Source organism: Zalophus californianus, chromosome 13, assembly GCF_009762305.2.
Source record: "Zalophus californianus isolate mZalCal1 chromosome 13, mZalCal1.pri.v2, whole genome shotgun sequence".
Lineage (NCBI taxonomy): Eukaryota > Metazoa > Chordata > Mammalia > Carnivora > Otariidae > Zalophus > Zalophus californianus.
This window is the reverse complement of record NC_045607.1, coordinates 20999738-21026936: the sequence shown is the minus strand read 5'-3', so window position 1 is coordinate 21026936 and position 27199 is coordinate 20999738. Positions and strand designations below refer to the sequence as shown.

The window sequence follows — 27199 nt, the reverse complement described above, 5'->3', positions numbered from 1 at the left end:
TTTCTCCCTCCCTTTGTAGGACTCGGTTCACCTTCATTCCAATGGTGGGTGTGGCTTTTTGAGAGACGAGATGTGTTCAGATTAAAAGGATTCTATGTGAATTTTTTCCTTTAAAATGAAGGAGAAATTGTGACTAGTCTTTTTTTTGTGACTAGTCTTTCAAATAAAACGTTTAATCCTTCTACTTTCATTATTTTTGGTCATGATACTATTTAGCATGTTAATATCACATTATTATTGAAATTTATGCATCACTGTATCATCCTAAATCTCTGGTGAGACCATGGTTGTAATTTGGTGTGATTGGAATGGATCATAGGCGGAGGGGAGTAAGAGAAGGACGGGAATGAAGGTTGATTGCCTTTCTGCTGTGGGCCACACGGGTAGTGAAGCCGTGGGCTGAGATTGACTGGCTTAATGTTCACACCGACCCTCAAAGGTAGATCTTGTGGTTATAGTTTTAGAGATCAGGAAACCGAAGCAGAAACTTTAAGTAACTTGTTCATGGTAACAGAGTTGGTAACCAGGATTCTGACTTGAATTTTTAAGGACTGTCAATCCAACATTTTTCTTTTCTTTTTTTTTTTTCTCAAAGATTTTTATTTATCTATTTGTCAGAGAGAGAGAGAGAGCACAAGCAGGGGGAGCAGTAGAGGGAGAGGGAGAAGCAGACTCCCCACTGAGCAAGGAGCCTGATGTGGGACTCGATCCCAGGACCCCGGGATCATGACCTGAGCCCAAGGCAGACGCCCAACAACTGAGCCACCCAGGCGTCCCCCAACATTTTTATTTTCAAACCCATACTCTTTAACCTAATTCCACTTATTGCATTTTTTAAAATTTTATTTAATTATTTGTCAGAGAGAAAGAGCACAAGCAGGGGGAGCGGCAGGCAGAGGGAGAAGCAGGCTCCCTGCTGAGCAAGGAGTCCAGTGGGGGACTCGATCCCAGGATCCCGGGATCATGACCTTAACCAACTGAACCACCCAGGCATCCCAACCTAATTCCACTTATAAAAGAATAATGTGTCATTTTTTACTTTTGAAAATTATTTTCTCAGTATTTAAAATAGCATTACAATTTTAGGTTTTGGGCAGGGTTTCTCATCGTTGGCAGCAACGACTTTTTAGATTGAATAATTCTTTGTTGTAGGGGGTTGTCCTCTGCACTGTAGGGTGTTTACCAGCACCCTGACCTCTACCCACTAGATGCCAGTAATACCCTCCCCCAGCCCTCGGTGGAGACAACCAAAATTGTTTCCAGACATTGCCAAATATTCCCTGGGAGGACAACGTTACTCCTGGTTGAGAATCACTGATCCGGAGGAAGAATAACAATATTTACACTATTAGGAGAAAGTATACATGATCACTTTACATATATTAATCTATGTGTATACTTCTAACTTGTGTTACTTGATTACCAATTTATTATAAAAGGATATGGTAAAAAAAGAAGCCCCCAAATGGAGCCGCTTGCCCCCCACTACAGCAAACCAAGACTGAATTACAGTTTCAACCTATCCTAGAGCCATCACTTTATATTTTTGAATAAAGAAAGTGTTTTATTCAGGAAACCATCCTGTTGGTTGATACCCCCCTCCACCACAGGCCACATGATGAAGAAGGATTTACAGATATTTTTAGAAGTTTTAATAGATTGAGGGCACCTTTGTGGATGGTATTAAGAGAGATATTTATGAACATCTCTTCCACTGTGCCTTTTCTGTTTTTCATTGCAGAAGATAAGTTAATTTTTCACTTGAAAATTTAGTAGGTTCTGTAAACTCAAATTTTGTTTCTTCATCTTTTATTGGATGACAGTGCTCTATTTTAAAAATTATGCAAGTATTATAAATGCTTTATTGTGAACAATAAAGTAAATGATGATAAAGACCCAATACAAGTCTTCCTTAGCCCTCCTCACTTAGGTTGTTCTCGCCAGAAGCAACCATTGCTAAAATTTGGCATATGTCCTTCCCATTCTTTTTTTGTGTTCACATATGCACATACATAGTTAAAATACATATAATTCAGATTTCTGTAATTTTTCTTTTTTAAGATTTCATTTATTTATCTGTCAGAGAGAAAGCACCAGCAGGGGGAGAAGTGGGCTCCCTGCTCCTGGGGCTCTGTCCTAGGACCCTGGGATCATGACCTGAGCCGAAGGCCACCCAGGCCCCCCTGTGATACTGTTTTCTAACCTTCCCCTCTACAGTATTTTTTTTTAAAGATTTTATTTATTTATTTGAGAGAGAGCACATCAGAGGGGATGATAGGGTCAGAGGGAGAAGCAGACTCCCCGCTGAGCAGGGAGCCCGATGTGGGACTCGATCCCGGGACTCCAGGATCATGACCTGAGCCGAAGGCAGTCGTTTAACCGACTGAGCCACCCAGGCGCCCTACAGTATTTTTGAAGACCTTTCCATGTTCATATGAATAGAGAGCTGTTTTTCAATATCTGCCTACTTATTTATGCAGTGACTATACAGTATCTTTTCTCTATGGACATGTAAGCCTTTCTCAGATATTTCTTTGATATTCCTGCCCCGTCCTTTCTGCACCTGGTTCACATTTGAAAACTTGTCTGTGTATGTGTGCGCCCGCACGTGCACGCGCGCCGTCTTCCCCCATCCCCCCCGGGACCCCTGGGTGCCTGCTTCCCAGGCATTGGGCTAGGCGCTTAGAGGGGTGTTAAATCCTCAGAGGTCCTAGGTTGATACATGTATTCCCATGAATTATTTCCACTCCCTCCCCCCTCCCGCCCCCAGGGTCAACTGATTTTTTTACCCTGTAGTCAGCGAAATGCAAAACCTGTTTTTCTTGAATTTATGCTCTAACGAGCTGAAGGACAAGGTGACTGCTTCCCTGGCCCAGAAGTGCTTGCTGACCTGCACATCTTGCCCCACCCCCCACCTGATTCCTCCGCTCTGCGGTCGGCCTCCCCGCCTCCCCCACCTCCTGCAGTGCGAATCCCGCAGGACCTCTGTTCTCCCAGCCGCAGGCTGACGCTCGCGCTCTCCTGTGCCTCTTCTCTTTACTTCCTTCCTCCCTCTTTCCCCCCCAGTGTTCTTGTTTCTGTCCCTTCTTCCTGGGGTTGATATCCTATAAGTCAGAACTTCTCCCACTTCCGATTCCACATTTTCCCTTGGCTAGGATACCACCACCCCTTGGTGAACTCGTTGCAGATAAGTTTTCTTACTGTCAATTCTTTCTCAAACCGGAGTCCTCTTCTTTTCCCGTTGCAGGTAGCGACACCAGGTTTAATATTCTTGGGGGCGCATTTGGGACGTTCTTTCTGAACATTGCAGTAAAGCATAACTACACATCCCTAGGTAGCAGCACAGTCCGTGGTGTGTGGGGATGAGAGGGAGAGGGTGCACAGGAACACGGGGGCTCACACACCGATCTTGCCCGCCCCCCCCCCGCCCCGCCCCGCCCCCCCCCCCCCCGCCCTGCCGTGGTTCTCTAGTAGAGTTAATGGTCACAGGAAGAGATTGTGCAAATAGTTTATTACTTTGAGCTTTGACTCCCCTGTCCTAATTCAGATTTCTGATGACCAAAGCTGGACAAAGTACAGAGCTGCTTTTAACCTGAGCTAAAATGAACCTAGGGCTGAGAGCCAATGTGGGCAAAGCATTCTCTACCCAAATCTAAGTCATGGGTGTCTTTCCTCTCTAGTGGTGGGGAGCCAGCCCGGCCTCCTCAGGGCAAGCGAACCCTGGCTCTTTTTCTCTGCAGGCTCCTAGAAAGTATCATCATCATAATAGCTAATTACTGAGCACTTACCATATGCTTGTACTTTTTGGTCATAGAAACCTATTCTTTTATATAAGTAATATGAGCTAATTGTAGAGAAGCTAGAAAACTCAAGGAAGCTAAAACAATCAAATAAAAGAACACCAGTAAGCTCGCCAGCCAAAAATAATCATCTGTAAATTTCTGAACTGTTGGTCTCTGTTCATTTACAAAAATGAGTATTTTGTATGCTGCCCATTCACTTCATGTGTTGGGCATCTTTCTGTGCTAGTAAATGCCAGCAAGCACACCTTTATGTTACCATTTTTTTAAAAAGATTTATTTATTTACTTGAGAGAAAGCGAGAGCTGGGGGGGATGGGGAGGGGCAGAGGGAGAGAGAGAACCTCAAGCAGACTCCCTACTGAGCGCAGAGCTTGACTGTGGTATCATTTTCTAAGACTGGAACAGTGTTCTGCTATATGGATGAGCCATCAATTTATTTTGTGCTAAGGCTTTAAATATATTGTCAGTTAATCCTCACACTCAATGAGGCAGGTACTGGTGGTGGTTTTCTTTTGCGGATGAGGAAACTTGAGACACAGACCTACAAGAAAGTTACTCCAAAACATGCAACTGATACGTGGCAGAGCTAGGACTTGAATCCGGATCTGTTTGTGGCCATACTTCCAACAAGGCATGATTTTCAAGGGAGGGAGGGTTCTGCCCCACTGCCCCCAGCACTGTGCTTGGTCTCCTACCTGGCCTTTAAGAGCCCGTCCTCCTTCCTGTCTCTTACCCCACCTCCTGAGTAATCCCAAGTCTTACGCCACAACTAGCTCCTCTTTTTAGATGCCTCTGTGGCTAAACACCACTCAGAGGTCAAGCATGCATAAGGATTACAAGGCGAACGTTTAGATTTGATGACAAGTGGGTTATGGATGACTATGGTGGGCGCACTCCCGCTGGAGTGCTGGGCAGAAGCCGGTGTGCTGTGGGGTTTGAGTGAGTGAGCGGGAAGACGAGACATGAGTGTTGGTGGTTTGGCAGTGAAGTGAGAACAGGAGCTGGAGGAAGTGTGGATTTGGGTTGGAGGGCAGACTTTTCGTTTGGTTTTAAGGATGGACAGGACTTGTGTGAGTACCCAGAGGCCAGTGTTGCTTGAGAAGGAGACATTAAGGTGAGACTAGAGGAGGGTGGAAGCCGCTGAGCAGGGGCAAGGGGAGTAGCCTGAGCAGAGGTGGAGGGAGCCCGAGGCGAGCCTCCAATGGGGAGGTGTACTTCTTCCATTGTTTCTAGAGGTAGAGGGGAAGTTTTTGTTTTGCTTTGTTTTATTCTTTGTGGCAGGAAGTTGAGGGTTCTGGGCTTCTAGCTGCAGTTTTCTCTAGGAATAGATGATGAGGTCTTCTGCTAAGAGGGAACAGGAGGTTTTTTTGTTTTTTGTTTCTTTGTTTGTTTTTTAAGATTTTATTTATTTATTTGACAGAGAGAGACACAGCGAGAGAGGGAACACAAGCAGGGGGCGTGGGAGAGGGAGAAGCAGGCTTCCCGCGGAGCAGGGAGCCCGATGCGGGGCTCGATCCCAGGACCCTGGGATCATGACCTGAGCCGAAGGCAGACGCCTAACGACTGAGCCACCCAGGTGCCCTGAACAGGAGGTTTTGATGTAAGGCTGGGAGGTTTTCAGGACTTCTACAGGCTTTGCATTAACCGATGTGGAAAATGAGGGAGAGAGTTGACGGAGGAAGTATGAGAAGATCGCTTGGCAATGTTGAGGGTCCAGTAGGAGATTTTAGTGTGTCACTTAGTGTGTTTGCCTGTTTTGTTTTCCCTCCAGGAGTGTGCTCGCACATGCGTGTGGCAAAGCAGGAAGTGCACGCTTGCATTTTTGCCAGAGTCGTGTGGACGGACAGTAGGGAAAGGGACGTTTAGGATATTGGCAAATAAGAGGCAGATGTGATGGGTTATGGAATTGATGAAGAATAAGGAAGGAAATAAAGATAGGATTGGACAGAATGCCGTGGAACTGTAGGTTCCAAGAGGCTGAAAAACCAGGGGTCTTGGGAAGTGGAAAAGTCTGAAGTACAGGAGATGCTGGTTGGAGAGAGGGAGATCTGACTTTCTGCCAGATGACAGTCTGAGGGGAGGCAACGGGAATGGAAGGAGATGCTCTTGGCTCAGAGGTGGGTGTTGTGTGTGCAAACTCACAGATCTCGAGGGCACCCAGGTTATGGAGGGGCTTTGGAGAGGAAGCACCTTTGGCACTGGAATCCTCTGGGAGTCAGGAAAATGATGGGGTGTCAGCAGATGACAGGTGTGAGAGGGACAGAGATGTAGATATCTTGATGGCATGAGCCTCAGAAAGGTTTTCACAGGCCTGTGGAGCAGTGGAGGTGAGGAGCAGTGCGGAATGAGGGGGATATCAACAGCAACCCTTGGTCTTGGAGGGTGGGGCAGAGTTGGTGAGATGTGAGAAAATGAGCAGCTTTCCACCTGCTGGGACAGCAGGGAGGCTGTAGTCTCCTGGGAGAGTCGGCTTTCAGAATCCGAATAGCTGGAAGAACTACAGGAATTTATTAATTACGGAATGGGTGTTCTAGAAGGCTTGGCCTAAAGCTCCGAGAAAGGAAGCCCCGAGCAGCATGAGGAGAGACCAGAAGCCTCTCTGGTCATCATTCTCAGGTGTTCTCTTAGGGTAGCAGTGTTTTGAAGCAGAATGAGATTAGCTGGCTAATATTTGACAAGGGAAGAGGAGGTCCCTTTGCGGGGGGTTGGGGGGGGTCACTCATACTTCACAGGATTCAGTTGTGGCCTGAACAGAGATGGCACTTCTGATGAAGACCAAATCTCTCTAGAGTGGACTGGTTGTAAATTTTAGATTGAATGGAAATTCTCTGGAAGGGCTCCAGGCCACAGTAGTTAGGCACATCAGCTCCTGGGGAATAAGAATTCTTCTGTGGTTAAGGTGAGGCCCAATGGACAGGTGCTCTGCCGGCTGATTGATTGCCCTGTAGCTCTGTGCTAGGTCCTCTAAAGTGTTGAATTTACTCAAAGAATAAAAAAAATTTTTTTAAAGATTTTATTTATTTATTCATGAGAGACAGAGAGACAGAGAGAGAGAGAGGTAGAGGGAGAAGCAGGCTCCCAAGGAGCAGGGAGCCCGATGGGGGGCTCCATCCCAGGACCCTGGGATCATGACCTGAGCCGAAGGCAGACACTTAACCATCTGAGCCACCCAGGTGCCCCAAGAATAAAATTTTTTTTAAAAATTGGCAGGGGTGCCTGGAGATATTCATATGGAGTGATGGCAGAAATGAGTATTCTTCGTTACAGCTCTTGTGCTCAGTTAAGCTATTTGTAGATCTGGCTTTAGGTATGTCCCCATGACCTTGTGATCTTGTGGGGCATTCTGGATTATGGATCATGGTGTGGAAGGACCCAGAACAAAACAGTGTAGTGGTTGTCTCTGATTATGGAATTGTGGGTGTGCACTTTTCTCTTTTCATTGTTATTAGAAAATAGAGCTTTGCTTTACTTTCCTTACTCAGTTAGACCCTGAATTTCACAGAGGAAAAATTTACTACAGAGTCATAGTTGGAGTTTTATTGGCCTGCATATTTTATGAGTACTGTGAGTCTTATAACTGACTGGGTTTCTCTCCAGAAATTCACAGTGATGTCTGTGGCCCAGTTTTAGCAAGTGTGCAGAATTCTATGGTGAGTGTCTTTTGCTAGCCTCATTCCTGGCTCTACTTTTTCTCTCTGTCCTTGTTTTTTCTTGATCTTTCTCACCTACTTCTAATTTATGTCATTTAATATTATTTCATGTATCTCTATCTTTTCTAGAACAAATTGTGGTGAAAGTAAGTAAAACAAATATTGGGTCAAAGAGTGTGAGCATCCTTCTGCTTCATGATGATTTTTTTTTTTACCTTATTGCTTTCCAAAGCATCGAACAAATTTTTATTTAATCCATTATGTCCGTAAAGGAGCTTTTAAAAAATAAACAGTTTTTTTGTGTGACTATGAAAGTATCATATGAGAATTGTAGAACATTTTAAAATAAGGATGAGTATAAAGAGGACAGTTGTCATTATGAGTTCAGATTTTTCCTAACCTTTTATACCCATATTTTTAAAACTAATGAAATCATAATGTATGTGCAATTAATTTTGAATCTTTCTGTTTTCTCTTAAAAGTATATTAAAGTGTATTTGTTATTAAAGATGTCTTGTGGGGTACCTGGGTGGCTCAGTCGGTTGAGTGTCTGCTTTCAGCTCAGTTCATAATCCCAGGGTCCTGAGATGGAGTCCCGCATGGGGCTCCCTGCTCAGCGGGGAGCCTGCTTCTCCCTCTGCCTGCCACTCCCCTTGCTTGTGCTCATGCTCACTCGCTCGCGCTCTCTCTCTCTCTCTGTCAAATAAATAAATAAAAATCTTAAAAAAAAGGATGTCTTATGACACGATTACCAATAACCATAGAATAAAAGTACCATAATTTACCTGTTTTTATTGTTGAACATTTAGATTGCTTTGATTCCTTTGCCATTTTAAATAGTATTGCAGTGAACATCATTATACAGATATCTTTGCCACAGTGTAGCAAGTATTTTCTTTTTTTTTTTTTTTTTTTTTTTTAAATATTTTATTTATTCATGAGAGACAGAGAGGGAGAGAGAGAGAGAGAAGCAGAGGGAGAAGCAGGCTCCCAAGGAGCAGGGAGCCCGATGCGGGACTCGATCCCAGGACCCTGGGATCATGACCTGAGCCGAAGGCAGACGCTTAACCATCTGAGCCACCCAGGCGCCCCGCAAGTATTTTCTGATGGCAGATCTCTAGAAGTAGAATAGCAGTAATTAAAGATATAAATAAATAAATGATAAATAAAGGAGGGAACACAGGTGAATATTTTTAAAAGCTTGCAATGGGGACAGCCTTCTTATCCATGACACCCAAAAATATAAAGGGGAAAAAATGGCTGAATTAAAAATATATATACACCTGGAAAACCCTTTGGAAATTATGATAAATGGCTGTAAAGAACTTTCACAAATGAAGCAGACTTTTAAAGACAATGAAAAGACATTTAAAAAAGAGACTTCTCACAAAAGAAAAATCTGTAGCTAACAAATATTTCAAAGGATGTTCAACCCCAGTAGTCATTAAAGAAACAAAACAAAGATGATGTATTATTTTTTAATTACAAGTCCATCAAAGATAACCACTGGTGATGAGAATATGTGATAAGAATATAAGTTGATACATTTCTGGAAGCAGGCTGTTAATTAAAAATACATGTACACTTGAGTACCTGGGTGGCTCAGTCAGTTAAGCGTCTACTCTTGATTTCAGCTCAGGTCGTGGTTTCAGCATTGTGGGATGGAGCCCCCACCTGTTTGGCTCTGTGCTGGGATGGAACCTGCTTGGGATTCTCTCTCTTCCTCTCCCACCTTGTTACCACCTCCCCAACTCGTGTGTGTACATTCTCTTTCTCAAAAAGAAGAAAAGAAAACCACTAATAAATTATAAAGATCGAGCATTTTGTAAAAAAAAAAAAAAAAAGAAAAAGAAAAAATACACCACACACATACTCTTTTATCCAGTAATTCAGTCTTTAGGAATTTGAGTTTTATCAAACAGATACCTGATGATGTTTACTACAGCATTGTTTATTGATTGAAAGATTGGCAACAACTTAAGTGAGGATTTGGTTTTGTTGTGATACATCCATCCAGTGGAATACTATATATGTGTTAAAAATAATCATGTGGATTTGAATTACTGACAGAAAGATACTTAAGAGCTGTTAGAGATTTAGAAAATATGAGTGAATGAATGGATGTGAATAGAAAAAGTATGGAAAGATATAAACCATAATATTCATAGTGTTTTTTCTCTATTTAGAGGGATTATGACTGATCTTTATTTTTTATTCCTGTATTTTTCCTGAAGTTTAAAAAAGAAATTTATTTATTTGAGAGAGACAGAGAGCGTGCATGCATGTGCTAGTTGGGGGCGGGGCAGAGAGAGAGAAGAGAGAATCCCAAGCAGACTCTGCACCAAGTGTGGAGCCCCACACACAGCTCGATCCCACGACCCCGAGATCATGACTGGAGTTGAAACCATGAGTCGGACGCTTAACCACCTGAGCCACCCAGGCACCCCTTTCCTGAAGTTTTAAAATAAGTATGTTTCACCTGAATAAGTAGAAGGGGGAAAAAAGCCAGTTCCCTCAAAGTAAAGTTGTTTACAGCAGAAACAAAACCTGTGTTTAATCATACTGCTCTTTGTAGTTACCAAATATTGATTTCAAAGTTAGAAATGTTACCTAAACTATAATTTATGAAGTGGATTTGCAAAAGCATAATAAAGAGAAGTGATCAGTTGATACCATGTAACATTGGGAAGGCAAAAAGTAGAGCCCTCCATCAGTACATTTACAATGAAAATGAGTTGCGTTTGTCACACATCCAAGTTGCCCTTTTGTGGGCACATCATCATTGGCAGGTCCTCAGACAGAGCCTGTTGGGGGTGCTCTGTATGGTTTTGAAGAATGGCCTTTCCAACCCTCTTCTTGCTGTTGAGAAAACCTAGGCTCCAGGAGGCTTAGTGTCTCAGGAATCTGGTAGGGGCTAGGACTGCTCATGCACAGGCTTCTCCTCACCCAGCCTCCAAAGGAGGCAGCACTCTTATGCGTGAAAATTCATCAGCAGTGATTTGTTCTTTGAATTTAAGCATTCCCCCCTGCCCCCACCAATTCTATCATGCTAATTCCTTTGGGGAGTCTTCTGATAAATCACAAATACTTAGGTTGCATGAATTTCCTCACCTCTTCCCACTCATACCCTCTATCATAGGGGAAGGTTCTGCATGGGATTTTGAAAAGGAGAAGAGATGCAGGAAGAGTTAACTGAGGTTCAGTCCGAGACTGAGTCCTTTAACTTCAAAATTTTGCTCAGACTGTGTGAGCACGGGTCTTGGGGAGGATGAAATCGCAATTTTCAATGCCAAAGATGTTCACAGCCTTTTCATTGATAGATGACTCTTGTTTATATGTTTTTTTATTTAATAATTTTTTATTGTTATGTTAATCACCATACATCACATCACTAGTTTTTGATGTAGTGTCCCATGATTCATTGTTTGTGCATCACACCCAGTGCTCCACGCAGAACGTGCCCTCTTTAATACCCATCACCAGGCTAACCCATCCCCCCACCCCCCTCCCCTCTAGAACCCTCAGTTTGTTTTTCAGAGTCCATCGTCTCTCATGGTTCGTCTCCCCCTCCGACCTGTTTATATGTTTTTAAGATTTTCTTGGTGTCGTGGATTAAAATGGACTTTTGGCCTGAAAGAGTAAATTTATAAAATGTAGCTTGAACCATTTTTATTTTGACCTTTCATTTCCGAGAACTATGACTGTCATATAGTCTGTACCCTTATAGGGAAAAATGGTTTAGCTGAGACACAACTTTAGTTTGGGCAAATTAATGTGTAAAAATCTTTTTTTGGCATAAATTAATTTCATTTTTTTAACATTGTTTTTCATTATCAAAGTGCTGCAATCACACATCAGAAAACTTAAATTCAAGAAAAGGGATGACTGATGTAAAACATTAAATGCTTAAAAAATGGGAACAAAGAAAAGGGATGATATTAATATTTTTCTGCAGTACAATGACATTTTGGCATTATTTCCTTCTAGATTTTTTTTTTCTTATCACCTGAAATACAACATAGTTCCAAGCTTGTGGTTCTGGCAGAATGCGGCAGATGAGGCAGATCCTTTGCTGTGTTCATCCAGTCCGACTCCTAAATGAGCAGGTGCTCTCTTAGCTCTTTTTGTTGGTCTCCCCTCTGCCTTTGGTAGAACTTGTCAGCATATGTAGCAGAAGGTGGAGACTTAATTTCTTTTAAAAGAAACATGGATTGTGATTTAGTAGCAATATCCTCTGTGGAATTATTCCGCTAAAAGCAATCCTCAAAGTTAAGCCTGGAGGAAATGGATCAAATGTTTCTAAACACATCCTGAGGGGTAGTTGAATTCCATTTCCTAAGGGTAGGAAAAAACCCACCAACATTTCCTTTCTAAACCCTTGACTTTTGAGCTGGGCCCTGGGGGCCTGGGCGCATAATTTGGTCTTGGTAATTGATGCCTTTTGGCTGGTGTTTTGGTGGAAGGAAAGTGTGTTCTTGCCCCGTTTGGTTACTCAGAGAGCTTTTTTCCTTCTTTTCTGCCAAGATATGCTACTATTCCCTTATGCTTATTTTGTTCCACTTTTATTTGCAGAGTACGCGAGTGGAGTTTGACCTGCCAGAATATTCTGTTCGTCGAAGGTACCAGGATTTTGACTGGCTGAGGAACAAACTGGAGGAATCCCAGCCTACTCATCTCATTCCCGTAGGTACTAAGTCATTATAGCTTGTTCCTCTCTTTTCCTGCGTTGTCTTTCCTGAGGATGTTCACTCAACTCTCACCCTTTACATTAGGGGCAGATTCTGCCTGACATTTTATACCACGTTTTCCCGTCAAATGTACATAAAACATTCTCGTGGATACCGTCTAATCTATATCACCCTTGGGGTTTTGGTTTCTGGTTTGCTGTCATCATGCTGGTTTCTTGAGCGGCATGGGGGTAGGTTTTCACTTGCATTATGACAATTTTTTTGAGGTATGGAGAGTCCTAATTCTTATTTGCTGCCTCTTTAAAGACTGTCTGTTTCCCCCTTCTAGACACTGTTCTTGAGGTTTGGGTGGCTGCCACCAGGTGAAGAACAATGCCTCGGATTACAGCTGGCTGGGCTTTCTTTAGACACGGGTAATTCAGGGAATAGGAATCTAGCACACAACCCACTCAACCCCAGTTTTTCACTTAAAAAAACAAAAGCCATCTACCTCCATTTTTTGAAGCAGCATAATATTTATTGCTCATATCTACACATAAAAAAACAACTAGAGCAAATAAAATTTAAAAGACCACTTAAACCAACATACATATTGAATGCTTTTTTGACTTTTTTTTTCCCCCAGTAGAAATAATAACCATTTAGACCCCAGATGTTTCTTTGGGCTTTGGGGGCATTGGTGCAGTTTAGGCCATAAAACTCTTTAGAGGGGCTTTATCTTTCAGAAAACCTTGGTTGAATAACTTCTTAGCACTTGCCAATCTTCATGTTACGCATGCATCTTCCAGTGCTCTTCTCCCACGGTCGGGCAAGGTTGACTATGCTGCGGTAGAAATGACGGGGCTGGGACTGGGACTGCATTCTTTCTTGGGGGAAGAAACTCATCTTTAAACAGTTGGAACTGTTCCTTAAACTAGAATTGCAATTTGGCAAAATTGGCAGCTAGTGAATTATTTTTTTTTAAACAGACATTTTATTTGAGAACAGTTTTAGATTTCCAGAATTCCTGTGAAGACAGTGCACTGAATCCTCATATACCCCCCCACCTGGTTTTGCTTGACATTTTACATTAGTGTGGCACATTTGTCACAGGTAATAAACCAGTAATGATCCCTTATTACTTGACTAAAAGTCCTTTATTCAGGTTTCCCCAGTTTCCTCATGTGCTTTTCCTGCTCTAGGATGTCACCTTCCAAGTCTCCTTACTGGTTGTGATGGTTTCTCAGCCTTTCCTTGTTTTCGATGACAGTTTTGAGGAGTACTCATCAGGCATTTTGTAGACTGTCTCTCAGTTGAGATTTGTCTGATGTTTTCCTCATGATTAAACTGGGGTCATATGTTTTTGGGAGGAAAAGTGCCATTCTCACCACGTCATACGAAAGATACATACTATCAACAATATTTATCACCTTATTTGATATAATGCTTGTCGGGTTTCTCCGCTGCACAGTTACTCTTTTCTCCTCTCCTGTTCCATGCTGTACTGTTTGGAAGGAAGTTGCTCTTTATGCTTAGCCCACACTGTGCAGAAGGGGGAATTACGCTCCACCTGCTGGCAGCTAGTGTATTTGAAGTTTGGTTCGACAGCGACACCTGCTGGTTGCACTTCTGCACGGACACTGAAACCAGACCTGAAAGAGGATGGAAGTCTTTGGAATGCTGGGGAATGATCCCTAGTATCTTTAAGTATGGTTTCCTATGGTCAGGGTAGAAGCAGTGAGTGGGAAGGTATTCTAGAAGCAAGTGGAGACATAAATGTATTCAATAAATTCTTGGTACATGTCTGGGGTGGAGAGAGATTTAATATAGAAGAGCGTCTCTAACTCAAATACGAAAGTCAACCTGGAAACAAACTTTTTTTTCCTCTTCAGAAGTTATTCTGCAGCAACTTGGCTAGGAAGTATCTATCTGTTATTAAGCACTGACTTTGTGTTAGTCTTTATGCTAGGCCTGGTGAGTACTGTTGGGGAGGTCAGGGGTCATAAGATGGACAAGGGACCCCTGCCTGGAAAGTTTATTTTCAGGTGGAGACCTAGTAGACATGCAACATAATTATTGTTTACATTTTCATATCTTTATTTTAAAAAACAGCTTTATTAAGATATAATTCACTCACCGTACAGTTTGCCCCTTTAAAATATACAAGTCAAGGGCTTTTCTTATATTTAGTATCAGTATTTAGTATATTAGTATATGTTACTTCAGTATATATATTTAGTATATAAGTATTTTAATATATTTAGTATATAGAGTTGTGCATCCATCAGCGCAATCAATTTTAGAACCTTTTCTCACCCCAAAAGAAACCTCCCACTCCTTGCTTGTCGCTTCGAAACCTTCTATCCTTTCCAGCACCTGGCAACCGCTAATCTTTCTGTCTCTATAAATTTGCCTATTCCAAACATTTCATATAAAGTAGAGTCCTACACTATATAGTCTTTTGTGACTGGATTTTTTTTTTCACTTGGCATAATGTGTTCAGGGTTAATTCATGTTGTGTCATGTGTCAGTACTTTTGTTCCTTTTTCTTGTCAAATAATACTACGTTTTATGGATAATACCCCTTTCTGGTCTGTCTGCACACATTTAATGGACATTTGAATTGTTTTCACCTATTGGCTATTACGAGTAATGCGACTATGACCATCCACGAGCAAATTTTTATGTGGTCCTATGTTCTCATTTTTTCTTGAGTGTGTATAGACCTAGCAGTGTCATTGACAGAACATACGTAACTGTTTATTTAACCTTGTGAGAAGCTGCGAGGCTGTTTTCCAAAGTGGCTGCATCATTTTACCATCCCACTGGCAGGGTATGAGGGTTCTAGTTTCTCCACGTCTTTACTAACACCGTGATTGTCTGCGTCTTTGATTATAACCACCCCAGTGGGTGTCTCATTGTGGTTTCGATTTGCATTTCCCTGACAGCTAATGATGTTGAGCATTTTTTTTATATGCTTGTTGGCCATCTGTCATCTTCCTTGGAGAAGTATCTCTTCAGATCCTTTACGCTGGGTTGTCTTTTTGTTATTAGTTCTTTATATAATCTAAATGCAAATCCCTAACTAGAGATACGACTTGCAAAAAATTTTCTCCCAATTAGTGAGTTGTCTCATTACTTTCTTGATGGCGTCTCTTGGAAGTACAAAGGTTTTTAATTTCGATGAAGTCCAATTTATCTTTTTTTTTTTCTTTTGCTGCTTGTGCTTAAGGGTGCCCTATTTAAGAAATCATCACCTAGTCCTAGGTCACGAAGATTTACACCTGTGTTTTCTTCTAAAAATTTTTTTTTAACATTTTGTTTTCAAGTAATCTCTACACCCAATGTGGGGCTTGAACCCATGACCCCAAGATCAAGAGTCACTCGCTCTACCGCCTGAACCAGCCAGGTGCTCCTCTTTTAAAATTTTTATACAGTTTTAGCCCACACATTTCAGCTTTTCATCCATTTGAGTTCATTTTTGTATAGTAAGTTTTCCTTTAACCAGTGAGGCTGAATGTCTTCCCCTGAACTTATTGGACACTGGCATTTCTTTTATGACTTACCTCTTCATTTTCTCTCTCTCTCTTTTTTTGTAAAAACTCCATATCTGCAAAGGAAGTTGACTTTTATCTTTTATATTTAAATCTAGCATTTGTTCTGATGCGAGATGGGAGGACCATACTTTTTTTCAGGTGGTGAGTTGTTCCAGAACCACTTATGAGTAATCAATCATCTTTACCATCGTTTGTGCATCAGACTGAATCATACATTAGACTTGTGTATTCCTGGGCTGCTCCTGAACCCTTGGTTCATCAGTCTTTCTAATCTGTGCCCCTCATACACGATTTGAATGACTGTAACTTCATAGAACATCCGGTTGTACAGGTACCCATCTCTGTCTCCACCTGCCAACATACTTTGTTTCCAGAGCTTTTCTAGCTGTTGGCACATGTTTTATTTTTCAAGATGAACTTTATAGAGTCTTTTGAATTAGTTGAAAATTTTGGGAGAATGAGTTCCAATTATTTTGTTTTGTTTGTTTTTTGCCAACTCAAGTCAGCTACGGTTAAAAATGTGTGAGGATTCTGAGCTTGCAGATTCTGCTGCTTGTGTTAGAAAGTGTGGAAATGAAGTGCCCCTTTTACCTGGGCTTCATTGGAACCATGTGAAGTTGTAAGTGAACAGCCAGCCAGACTGTGGTTCTGGGAAGGGACCCACATTCTTTCATTTTCCTCTCCCCATTGGCTGTCCTGAGGCCTGTTTCCAGCCCCTGTGGCTCTGAACTTGGCAGCTTCTGGGGCTGTACTGGGGAAACCCAGCCCTTTACTTCCTACACCAACCTTTCCTTTGCCTGAATTGAATCACAAGATGATCAGTATTGCTTGACTTTTCTCTCAGTTCAGTCTTTTCTGCTTTGTACCTTTAACAGATCTTGGCCTATTTGATATTTTCTGTGTGCTGCATACCGTGATATTTTCTGATGCTGCAGCATATTTTTCTTTTTTCTTTTTATATTGCGTCATTGCTGCTCTGTAATTTGAAAAGCAGAAATGCTCGTATGTTCTTAAAATGCCATCTTACAACTAGAAGTGTGCTGGATGTGTATTTGTCATCTCATAATGACAATTCACTTCATCATCGAATAGTTGGAACCCCAAGAAAGTCTTCATTATGACATGGTTTTTGGTTTTTTCGTTTATTTTTTGGCCCACAGGTTGGTTTTAACACTACTTCTTTTGCTGGGGCACACCTCGTTAAAATAATAGATATGTTTCATGATTTGATGGGCACAGGTAGATTTGGGAGATGAAGCAAATACATTTATTAAGCTCTTTAGTGTTTAATTGCACTTGGAAGTTTACTGTTTGCTTCAGTTTTTGTGAAGGAAGCTTTGTTGGAAGAATGCATTTGTATTTACTATATACCTGGTTTGTTTTGGGTAGTGGCAAACTCATAGGAATTAATAAAAACTTTGTAATGCAACAGCTGTTTTTCTTAATATAAAATAATCAGTAAAAACTCTAACTTCATTTTCTAGTTGGTTCCTCCTTTTTTGGTACTGTTAAAAAAAAGCATATGCACAAGGGGCGCCTGGGTGCTTCAGTCGTTAAGCGTCTGCCTTCTGCTCAGGTCGTGATCCCAGGGTCCTGGGATCGAGCCCCGCATCGGGCTCCCTGCTCAGCGGAGAGCCTGCTTCTCCCTCTCCCACTCCCCCTGCTTGTGTTCCCCCTCTCGCTGTGTCTCTCTCTGTCAAAAAAAAAAAAATCTTTAAGAAAAAGCATATGCATGCTCTTAGCTTACCCAGTAGGTAAGTAAATAAGCAGTTGAACATTGATTGAAATTTCAAGTCCTTTGAATTAATCCGGGCTTGACAGTGGTCTTTATGGAGAGGAGGTTTTTAATCTTAATGCTCTTTTATTTATTTGTTATTTTTTTCTTAGGAGCAATATTTTCTGTTTGTTTGATAAGGATAGGAAAAATAGTTTTCTGTCATGTAGTGGGTGTGTTGCTGAATATTTGTTTAATTGCAATTTGCAATTAATTGCAAATTAATATTTGTTGAAGAAGCAATTTAAATGCTGACAAGAGGGAGTTGAGGGACGCCTGGGTGGCTCACTTGGTTAGGCGGCTGCCTTCGGCCTGGGTCATGATCCCAGGGTCCTGGGATCGAGTCCCGCATCGGGCTCCCTGCTCAGCGGGGAGCCTGCTTCTCCCTCTCTCTCCCTCTGCTTGTGCTCTCTCTGTCAAATAAATAAAATCTTTAAAAAAAAAAGAGGAAGTTGGATCATTTCAAGACTGAGCAATTGAAATCTTTGTGCAGATTTCGCACTATGAAATAGTAGCTTTCCATGACAACCTACAGGAAGTATGCTTTTGTTTACGGATTATAAGGTACTTTCTTATAAACTATTATGAAATATAATACATCTGAAAGTGCTTGACCAAAGTATCAAGTGCTATAAAAATGTAAATATTTTATAAGGTTAAACCTTGAAATATTTAATGGGTTATTGTAATGCTTTGCAAATAGGATTTTTTAAAATATATTTTTTAAAGATTTATTCCTTTGAAAGAGAGTGAACAAGAGAGAGAGAACACAAGTGGGGAGGGGTAGAGGGAGAGGGAGAAGCAGACTCCCCACTGAGCAGGGAGCCCGACATGGAGCTCCATACCGGGACTCCAGGATCCTGACCTGAGCCGAAGGCAGACGCTTAACTGACTGAGCCACCCGTGAGCCCCACAAATAGGATTTTTTGAAAGTTCCAACATATACATGCATGTGTCGTTTTTAAAAAATGTTTTCATTATGGAAAATGTCAGAAATACTAAAGTAGAGCGATTCGGTGCAATGAACCCCCTCATGTACTCACTGCCCAGTTTCAGCATTTATCCCCAATGGCCCATCTTGTTTCATCTCTACCCTTATCCACTCCCTCACCTGCATACCAGGTAAGCTTTTTTTTTTTTTTTTTAGAAAGTGATTTGAACAACAGAAGTTTATCACCTTATATTCTGGAGGTCAAAAGTCCAGAATTGGACTCAGTGGATTACTATCTAGGTGGCAGGGCTGCATTCCTCGTAGAAGCTCCAGGGGGGAGTTGGTTCCTTGACTTTTCCAGCTTCTAGAGGCTCCCACATCCTTTGGCTCGTGGCCCCTTCCGCCATCTTCAAAGCACAGTGTCTTCTCTCCTCTCTGACATTTGCTTCCGTCACCACAGCTTTTTTTTTTTTTTTTTAATTGAGGTAAAATTTGAATAACATAAAATTCACCATTTTAAGAAGTGTACAATTCCGTGGCTTTTGGTGCATTCATGATGTTTTACGGTCACCACCACTATGTAATTCCAGAATATTTTCATCCCCCCCAGAAGAATACCATACCCATGAAGCAGTCACTTCTCGTTCCCCTTTTCCCCAACCCAACTATTACAAATAATGCTACTTGCACATTGATTGTACGAGTTTTTGTTTGAACACTTGCTTTCAATTATTTGGGCTGTGTACCAAGGAATGGAATTCTGGATCCTATGCTAATCTTAACACTTAATATTTTGAGGAGCCGTCAAGCTGTTTTCCACAGAGACTGTGCCATTTTACAATCTCACCAACCATGTATGAGGGTTCCAATTTCTCCACGTACTTCCTTTTTTTTTTTTTTTTTAATCTTAGAGCCATCCTAGTGAGTGTGAAATGATATGTATCCCAGAGGGTTTTTAAAAAACATTTTGGCCTCAAAGATGTATGGAAATTCCACCCTTTGGTCCACTCCCCTTCTGCCTTCTGTTCTCTGTGTTTACGAGGTCATAAAAATAGCTGGCATATGTGTGACATCTACCATGTGCTTGGAGCTGTGCTGAGCTCAGTTACAGTCCAAAGAGGCACTTGATTTCATCAGCAACCCAGATTCCTATGCATAAAGGAACCAGAAGGTAATTATAAATGACGCCGAGAGTAGGCTTTAAGTCCCCTTTAAGGCTCGAAATAGGAAGAAACAAACTTCCGAAGCCATATACATTTGGGAATAATAATGCTTAGAAGGAAATTCTGTTTGCAGAAGGATTCACTCTGGGGTTCCTTAAAATAGCAAGCTTCCCTGATTCATTAAACATAAAGTTCAATGTACTAAACCTGAAGAATGAATTATTTCAGGAGATTATCTGTTACGTTAAATGAGGCATACCTAGCCACTTATTTTCTCATTAGGCTTTCCTCCCAAGTCCTACTCAGCATAAGCAAACCAGAACATGCTCACCAGGACTCATGAAATAAGAGCAGGTAAATATCCACTGGATTTGGTCATTAGAAAGCCTCTGATCATCTTTAAAAGAGTGGTCTACATTGGGTTAGGGATGAGGCGGAGAAATGCAGGATTGAAGGCAGAACCAAAGACAACTTTGTTTTGGGGTAGAGGAAGATTGGGGGCTGGAAGGAGTGGAAGTTAAGATAAATGATTCTTTCAGAAAGGTTGAATGAGCCCCACAGGAGAGTGGAGAAGAAGATGTAAGGTCAAGGGATAGTGGGGTTTATTATTTTTGGGTAGAAAGAGAACCAACTATATTTTTGTAGACTCAGGAACAGAGCCAGGTGAGGAGGAAATGTTGAAGGTACAAGGAAAAGAAGGTATAATTAGTTAATGACAACACAGGCATGATAGTGAACTAGTGGGTCAAAGACACAGAAGAGTTACCTTTGTGGTGTGTTGGGGGTTGGGTATGTTGTCCACAGGGACCTGAGAAATGGAGGGGAGATGGGTTTCTGTGGAGGAAGCAGAATGGTTAGGGAATGTTTATGTGATGCCCTTACACCTGGTTCCTATGTCAGAGAGATGGTATTGTGCTTAGCATGAAAGGTTGGGGGTTGAGTGTAGGGTTTAAGGAGAATGGCTGCCTAAGGGAATGGGAGAAGAACTGATCAGAACAAAGAAGTTATCTTAAAGAACAACCATACCCTATTAAGACAGATTCCCTGGTGCTTTTGACTGGGCCGGAACATTGGGCTGGATGGCCCTATGCATCTCACCCAGTACCCCGTCTCTAATATTCTCCTCAGGCATAAGCTCTACCGGGCGTCTAAGTTGGACGTGTTCTCTCCATGTGGCTCTGTAATTTTATTCCTCACTCTACTACCCTCTCTTTCTTCATTTCCGTGCCTTTCCGCCGTGCCCTCTAGAACTCCCGATCTGGTAAAAAGAAACCTGTCAGTTCTTAGCCTCTTCTGCCTGCACACTGCCACCATTTCAAAATGTAACTGGACATGGCTGTCCCCGAAGATTAGTAGTTCCTGAAGCCGCTGCCCCTCCTCAGCAAAGACCCTTCCCCCCTCACCAAACTTTTGTTGCTGCTTCCTCTGCGGCAGGAATTGTGTGGAGCACATTCAGCCTAGTAGCGAATTTTAATCCTCGTAACAACCCTGAGAGGCTGGCATTATTGTTATCTATTTTTTTTTTACAAATGAAGAAGAAACTGAGGTACCAGGAGATGGTAGAACTTGACAGAAGTCAGACAGCTTGGCCGAGGGGGAAGATGAATCCCGGAGGCATGGAGTCACGATCTCTATTCTGGAGATGGAAAACATCCTGCCTTTCCAAAGCTCTTCCAAGTGCTTCATCCCAGGGCTGTTGATGGTGCCAGACTCCCTCTTTGAAAAGGCTCAAAGTTGGGATCACTTCTTGATTTCTCCACTCCAAATACCTTAGGATTCCACTTCTTCGGGTTGGTGAAGTCCTGTGTCTGTTTTTGTGTGCTCGTGTGTGCACTTGAAGGTTTATAATTTAAAGGAAATAAACTGGGGCGCCTGGGTGGCTCAGTCGGTTAAGCGCCTACCTTCGGCTCAGGTCATGATCCCAGGGTCCCGGGATCGAGCCCCATGTCTGCCTCTGCCCCTGCCCCTATGCTCTCTCTCTTTCAAATAAATAAATAAAAATCTTCAAAAAAAAGAAAAGAAATAGACCTCTTTATTGTCAGAATATGGGGCTGAAGGAGGGTGTGGACTTAAATCTGGTTCCATCCTCACCAGTACCTGTTCTGTTCTTTGTTTTGCTTTTGTTTCTTTCTTTCCTCCCTTATTCTGACCATCCTCATGGGTTTGAAGTCGTATCTCACCGTGGTTTGCATTTGTATATCTCTTCACGTGCTTGTTCGCCATTTGTAGATCTTTGAAAAAATATCTACCAATTGTTTGTCCAATTTTTAATGTAAATGTTTTTTAATATTTCATAACCCAAACATTTTCAAATTGCACACTAGCAGATTCTCTCTCTCTCATGGTAGTAATGGGGAGGGCCTTTTAATCAAGCATTTAATCAAAGCTACTATGGAAATACTTCAAAGCTCAAAGATCCCTTAGTAACCAGGTAGTTTTAAAATGCCCGCAATATTGGCTCAAAGCAAATATTACAGAGACATTTGTTTGAGTAAGAGGAGCAAAGGAAATTACATTTTTAAGAACTTTTGAGTGTAAACCTACATAAAAGATTGGCTTGGAAAAGGTATTTTTTAGGTACATGGGTTTGCCCAATGTACTTATTTCTCCATTCACCAAGTTCTTCTACCCCTTGAACTGGGAGCAGAATGTGAATCTATTTAAATCAATTTTTGTGTGGTTGATCTTGTCTGCCTTCTTTCCTTAGACTGTCTTTCTGGCCCTGACTTTCTCATTATACCACCTGTGCATTACGCAATGTACAGATAGCTAGACTCTTGGATTTACCGTGATCCTTGTGCCAGGGTCATGCTAATCCTTGTACTGTTCCAATTTTAGCATATGTGCTGCCAAAGAGAGCAATATTGGATTTACTGGATACATATTGACTGACTGTTTTTTGTATTCCAAGGACTAGTCTCTAGCATTTTACTTCTTGGGTTATAAGACTGAGAAGGGTAGCCGTGATTTACTCCATCTGTGTGTTCTTGGACAGAATTATTTGCTAGGGGCGCCTGGGTGGCTCAGTTGGTTAAGCGACTGCCTTCGGCTCAGGTCATGATCCCGGAGTCCTGGGATCGAGTCCCACATCGGGCTCCCTGCTCGGCGGGGAGTCTGCTTCTCCCTCTGACCTTCTCCCCTCTCATGCTGTTTCTCTCTCTCTCTCTCTCAAATAAATAAATAAAATCTTTAAAAAAAAAGAATTATTTGCTAGCCTGTGGTTTTTCTTTCCGCTATCTTATCAATTACTCTGAATATTTTTCTTCCTGTCTTCATAGCCGCTTCCTGAGAAGTTTGTGGTGAAAGGTGTTGTAGATCGTTTTTCAGAAGAGTTTGTGGAGACCAGAAGAAAAGCTTTGGATAAATTCCTAAAAAGAATTACAGATCATCCTGTGCTCTCTTTCAATGAACACTTTAATGTTTTCCTTACTGCTAAGGTAAGAACAGAATTTTTCATGTTCTTCCCCCAAATTAGTATCCTTCAGGCTCTTTCTCAGAAGCTGCTTTGATGTCTCACAAACCACCTTTGTGAATGGCCCACAGTAGTGGATGTCATCAAATTGGTCTATTTTTTTTTTTTTTTTTGATGTCCATTTACCTCAGCAGGGTTTCCATGTTAGAATTTGGGAGAAACACCCCTTTGCAGCAGCAGCAGCAGAGGGAGTTAAGAGTATTTTCACTTGCCGAAAGGAGGGATAAGCGTTTCCTTAAACACTTCTTGGCATATTACTGGGTGAGACCACTCTTACCAAGAGTGGGCTGAAGGAACAGAGCGTAAGAACATCTAGTGAGTGTTTGGTAAGGATGCTCTTCACAGGAACCCATCACAGGAACCACCCTCATTTTACAGATGGGGAAACTGAAGTTCAAGGAGTCAGTACGTGTTCAAGTAGCATCACTAGGATTTGAGATTGGGTCTTTATGGCTCCGGAGGCCACACTTCCCCTCTGTATCTGACTGCCCGACCAAGACGAGTCGAGTGTTACTTGCCCACAGCCACGTTCCCATTGGGTGGGCATTTTCCCAGGCATTTGCCAGAGAAACGTTTGGGTCCCACACAGTTGCTAGGTTCTGTGTGTCCACACCCAGGTTGGTCATGCCCTGGCTTCTGTGTGCACTTCCCTTTTGGCAGAACTGGTGGGAATTCTGAGGCACTCTGCCCTAAATGTCTGCAGAAATGGGATCTCAGGCCCAGATTCTCATGCCAGCTCCCTGTAGCCACATCTCTTTACCTCCATGGGTCACATTCCCATCCTCGGGCCATAGGTGCTTTGTTCCTTGTTGGCAAGGGTGTTGAAGCTCAGGGACTTCCCAGTTTTCTTTTTCAAAATGGCAAAACTGAGAAATATTTGCAGATAATATCAGCTGATGTTAAAGATTTTAGAGAGGGTGCTGTTCTCCAGGTGATGGAAACCAGCTGGCCAAGTCCTTTAGTATTTTCTTTTTTTTAAACCACCATTGGCATTTTTTTTAGCCCCATTGATGACCTTCCCATTTATCTCTTTTTTCCTAAAGGCCCATTTCCCCCCACATCAAACTCGTGTTCTGTTTCAAAATAAGTATTTCCTGGTAACAGATCCTCAGATACGGTTCTTATACAGAGTAAAATTCCATCTGATTCTCCAACATTGCAACTCACTGCCTCACGCATGGTTCGGCTTGTTGACCTGGCAGGCCCCAGTCGTGGTCCTCCTTACTGAGCAGAGAGACATGGGAGAACACGTGGACCCTTGGTCATTAGGAATCTATGTGGAGATTAAAGAGGAAAGGTGTGTGTGTGTGGGGGGGGGCATTTATCTGTGGGCCAGAGGAATGATTAAACAAACAAAAAAAGTCCTTCACTGTCTTAACCACAATCCAACTTCCCCTGAGTGAGTGCTGGGGTGTTGACTCTAACACAGAACAAATCCTAGCCTAGTTCAGTTTTACTTGCCGAACTGAATGTACTAACTAATAACCCCATCTTGTTCTTTTTTTTTTTCTTTAGATTATGGCAAAATACACAATTTACCATCCTAACCATTTTAAGATGTACATTTCAGTAGCATTAAATCCATTCACAACTAATCCTCAGAACTTTCTCGTCTCGTGAAACTGAAACACGGTACTATACTGTGTGCTGTGTGATCCCACAGGAGCTCCCCATCTCCCCCTCCCCGTGTTCCCCGTCTTCTGACACGCCTTGAATAACTTGGTCTTGTTCTTAGGTGAGGCCTTGACACGGTCTGACACAGTGAAGGCAGAAGCATTCCTCCTCTTCGTGATAACCTGATCTTAACCACAAACCAGGAGTGTCTTTGAGAAGAAGCCAGTAATGCTGGGAGCGGTGAGGGGATGCTCAGTATTGCCCGTGTTCAGATCAGTGTTTTTATCTTTGGCAGAGTGGGTGCAGCAGTCAAGACACTACCCAATAACCTCATGCAGTATATTGACTTGGCTAACTGGGGGTTCTCTTCTGAGCCTCTACTTGGAATAGAGCTTCTGCAGGCCAGCAAGCCCATTGGGCTCTAGCCCCTGCTCCAAAGAGTACTGAATCTGCAAGCAGAGCCAAGAATGGCAAGGCTTCCATTACTGTCTTATGAAAGCCAGGTGTCTACGGGGACGTTTTCTTATCTAGGGTACCTGAGGCTAGAAGAGGAGATGGAATCTTTGGAACATTCTCCCAGGTAGCCTGACTTTGGAAGGAAGAAGAGAAATGGAGGAGGAAATTGCCGCTGTTTTGAAGATGGGTGAGCCCTGGGTGTCTATTACGCACCGAAGGGTGAGAAGTTGAAGGTACAGACAGGAGAGGGAATGGTTGATGGGCGGGGGCCTTGCTGGTCAGCGAGGTGTAACTAGGAAAGAGTGGAATCAAGAGTGCAAGTGAAGGACTTGGCTGCCTAAAGAAGAAGGAAGTGAAATCAGGAGTAGTTTCCCCTGCAGACACTTGTGGAGACCGGAGCCTGTGACTGTGGTGGTGAAATGGGAGGGGGCCGCTGGACGTCTGCGTTCAGCGTGATTCCCTGTTCTCTGCTCCATCCCCAAACCAGACAAGGTGACCAGAAAGCAATGGCCTTGTGCTGTGTTCCCTTATATCTCTGTGGACATGCCCTCCTTGGACCAGGAATTCCTATTCTGTTTGTGTTGAGGGTGGATATAAGGAGCAGACACCCGATCTTCTGTAAAACCGGTTTTGAAGGCACCATTAAAGGAGGTGATGTCGAACAACCTGAAGGTGCTGTAGATTCCTCCCAGAGTTGGATGACAGGAGGAAGTTCATTTGACCTGGCAGACTGATACACATTTTAAATTTAGATACAGTGGATCATGTAGCTCAGCATATTTCCTGTGTATGCCCTGACCAAGACGTTTAGGATAAAATGTTTGGTTGTTTACAGCATCTCTCCTTGGCTTGGGTGTTCTTGCACTGCTTTTTCTGTCTCCGTTTCCTACTTCCTGTCCTCTTCTCCCTCCTTTCTTTCTATCACTTTGCTTGGGATATAAATAAATGAACAGAATGAATTTCAGCTCTAGAATTTTCCTCCCAAAGATAACTTAGGATATTTTATAGGAGAGAAAGGGACCTTTTTTTTTCCTTGGTCAGACTTTAAAACATCATGTTAGAAATAGTGTTGAGTTTAAAGGAGAGCACACTCAGGTGAGTGAGCCCGATCAGAAAGGTAGGAGTCTGGCTCTGGTGAAAGGGCTCAGGTGTGCGCGCTTGGTGTTTCTGATGGCGAGGAGAGAGGACTGTTGTGTATGTGGTCAGTCCTCTAACTCAGCTCCCTTTTCTCGGAGTCTTCCACTTCCAAGAAGAAACCACCTAAAGGGATTGGGTTTACCGAGACCTGGCTGTGGGAGTGATGGAGCCCCTTGAGTTTGTTTGTTTATGTGTCATCCTTAGGACCTGAATGCCTACAAGAAGCAAGGGATGGCGCTGCTGACCAGAGTGGGCGAGTCTGTCAAGCACGTCACTGGAGGCTACAAGCTGAGGAGTCGACCTCTTGAGTTTGCAGCTGTAGGCGACTACTTAGATACATTTGCGCTCAAACTGGGAACCATTGACCGAATAGCCCAGAGGATCATTAAGGAAGAAATAGGTGAGCCCTTTGTGCAGATAGTGATCACGCCCAGGGAGCATGTGTGCAGAAATGACATTCACAGGTGCTGAGCAGAATCAAACTGGAGAAACGAGGCCACGCTTACAAAACTAAAAAATAAATAGAAGGAGGGGAGGGGGTCGTCGTGAGCAGAGTATAATTTTGTGCTCCCTCCTTTGCCCTGCTTCTCAGCCTTGTGTTTGCTTTCCCCATAGCATACAGTCACTTCTCAGCCCCGAGGAGTTTCTTTCCACTTCTCTCTCTCTTTAGCTTTAAAAAGTGAAGACATTGACTCAACTTCCTTTCATTCATAGGAACTATAATTTAAAAAACAAACTTTGGTACCTTTCTGGCAGAAAGATGGTTCAAAAGGACAGCATAGAGACCTGTGTATGCCAAAGTTGTGGTCCTAATGAGCCTTCAACTTGAAATTGACTCACCTGCCCCACCCCTGCTTCTTTTCAGACCCACTCTTCCTGACCTGGGGAGTTATGAGACCTTTCTGGAACCTTCCGGGTTGTTGCCACCACTCCCTCCCCACCCCTCTTGTGGCCACCTGATTTTCTATAGCCCAGA

At 42.6% G+C, this 27199-nt stretch overlaps 1 protein-coding gene and 1 non-coding gene across 3 annotated transcripts in view; one reads left to right on the top strand and one right to left on the bottom strand.

Moving 5' to 3' along the window:
• SNX30 (sorting nexin family member 30) overlaps positions 1-27199 on the top strand; it is a 107813-nt gene that overhangs the window by 47528 nt on the left and 33086 nt on the right. For both annotated transcript variants that reach the window (XR_003523697.2, XM_027615623.2), the window contains exons 3-5: positions 12025-12135; positions 22823-22981; positions 26428-26623. Coding sequence is in view for 1 of the 2 variants with exons in the window: in XM_027615623.2 (XP_027471424.1) it covers positions 12025-12135; positions 22823-22981; positions 26428-26623 (466 nt within the window). In the remaining variant the exon portion in view is untranslated. The remainder of the gene's footprint in view (positions 1-12024; positions 12136-22822; positions 22982-26427; positions 26624-27199) is intronic.
• On the bottom strand, positions 22304-22406 carry LOC113935188. Its single transcript, XR_003523941.1, has one exon. It is a non-coding gene; the product is annotated as a U6 spliceosomal RNA (small nuclear RNA).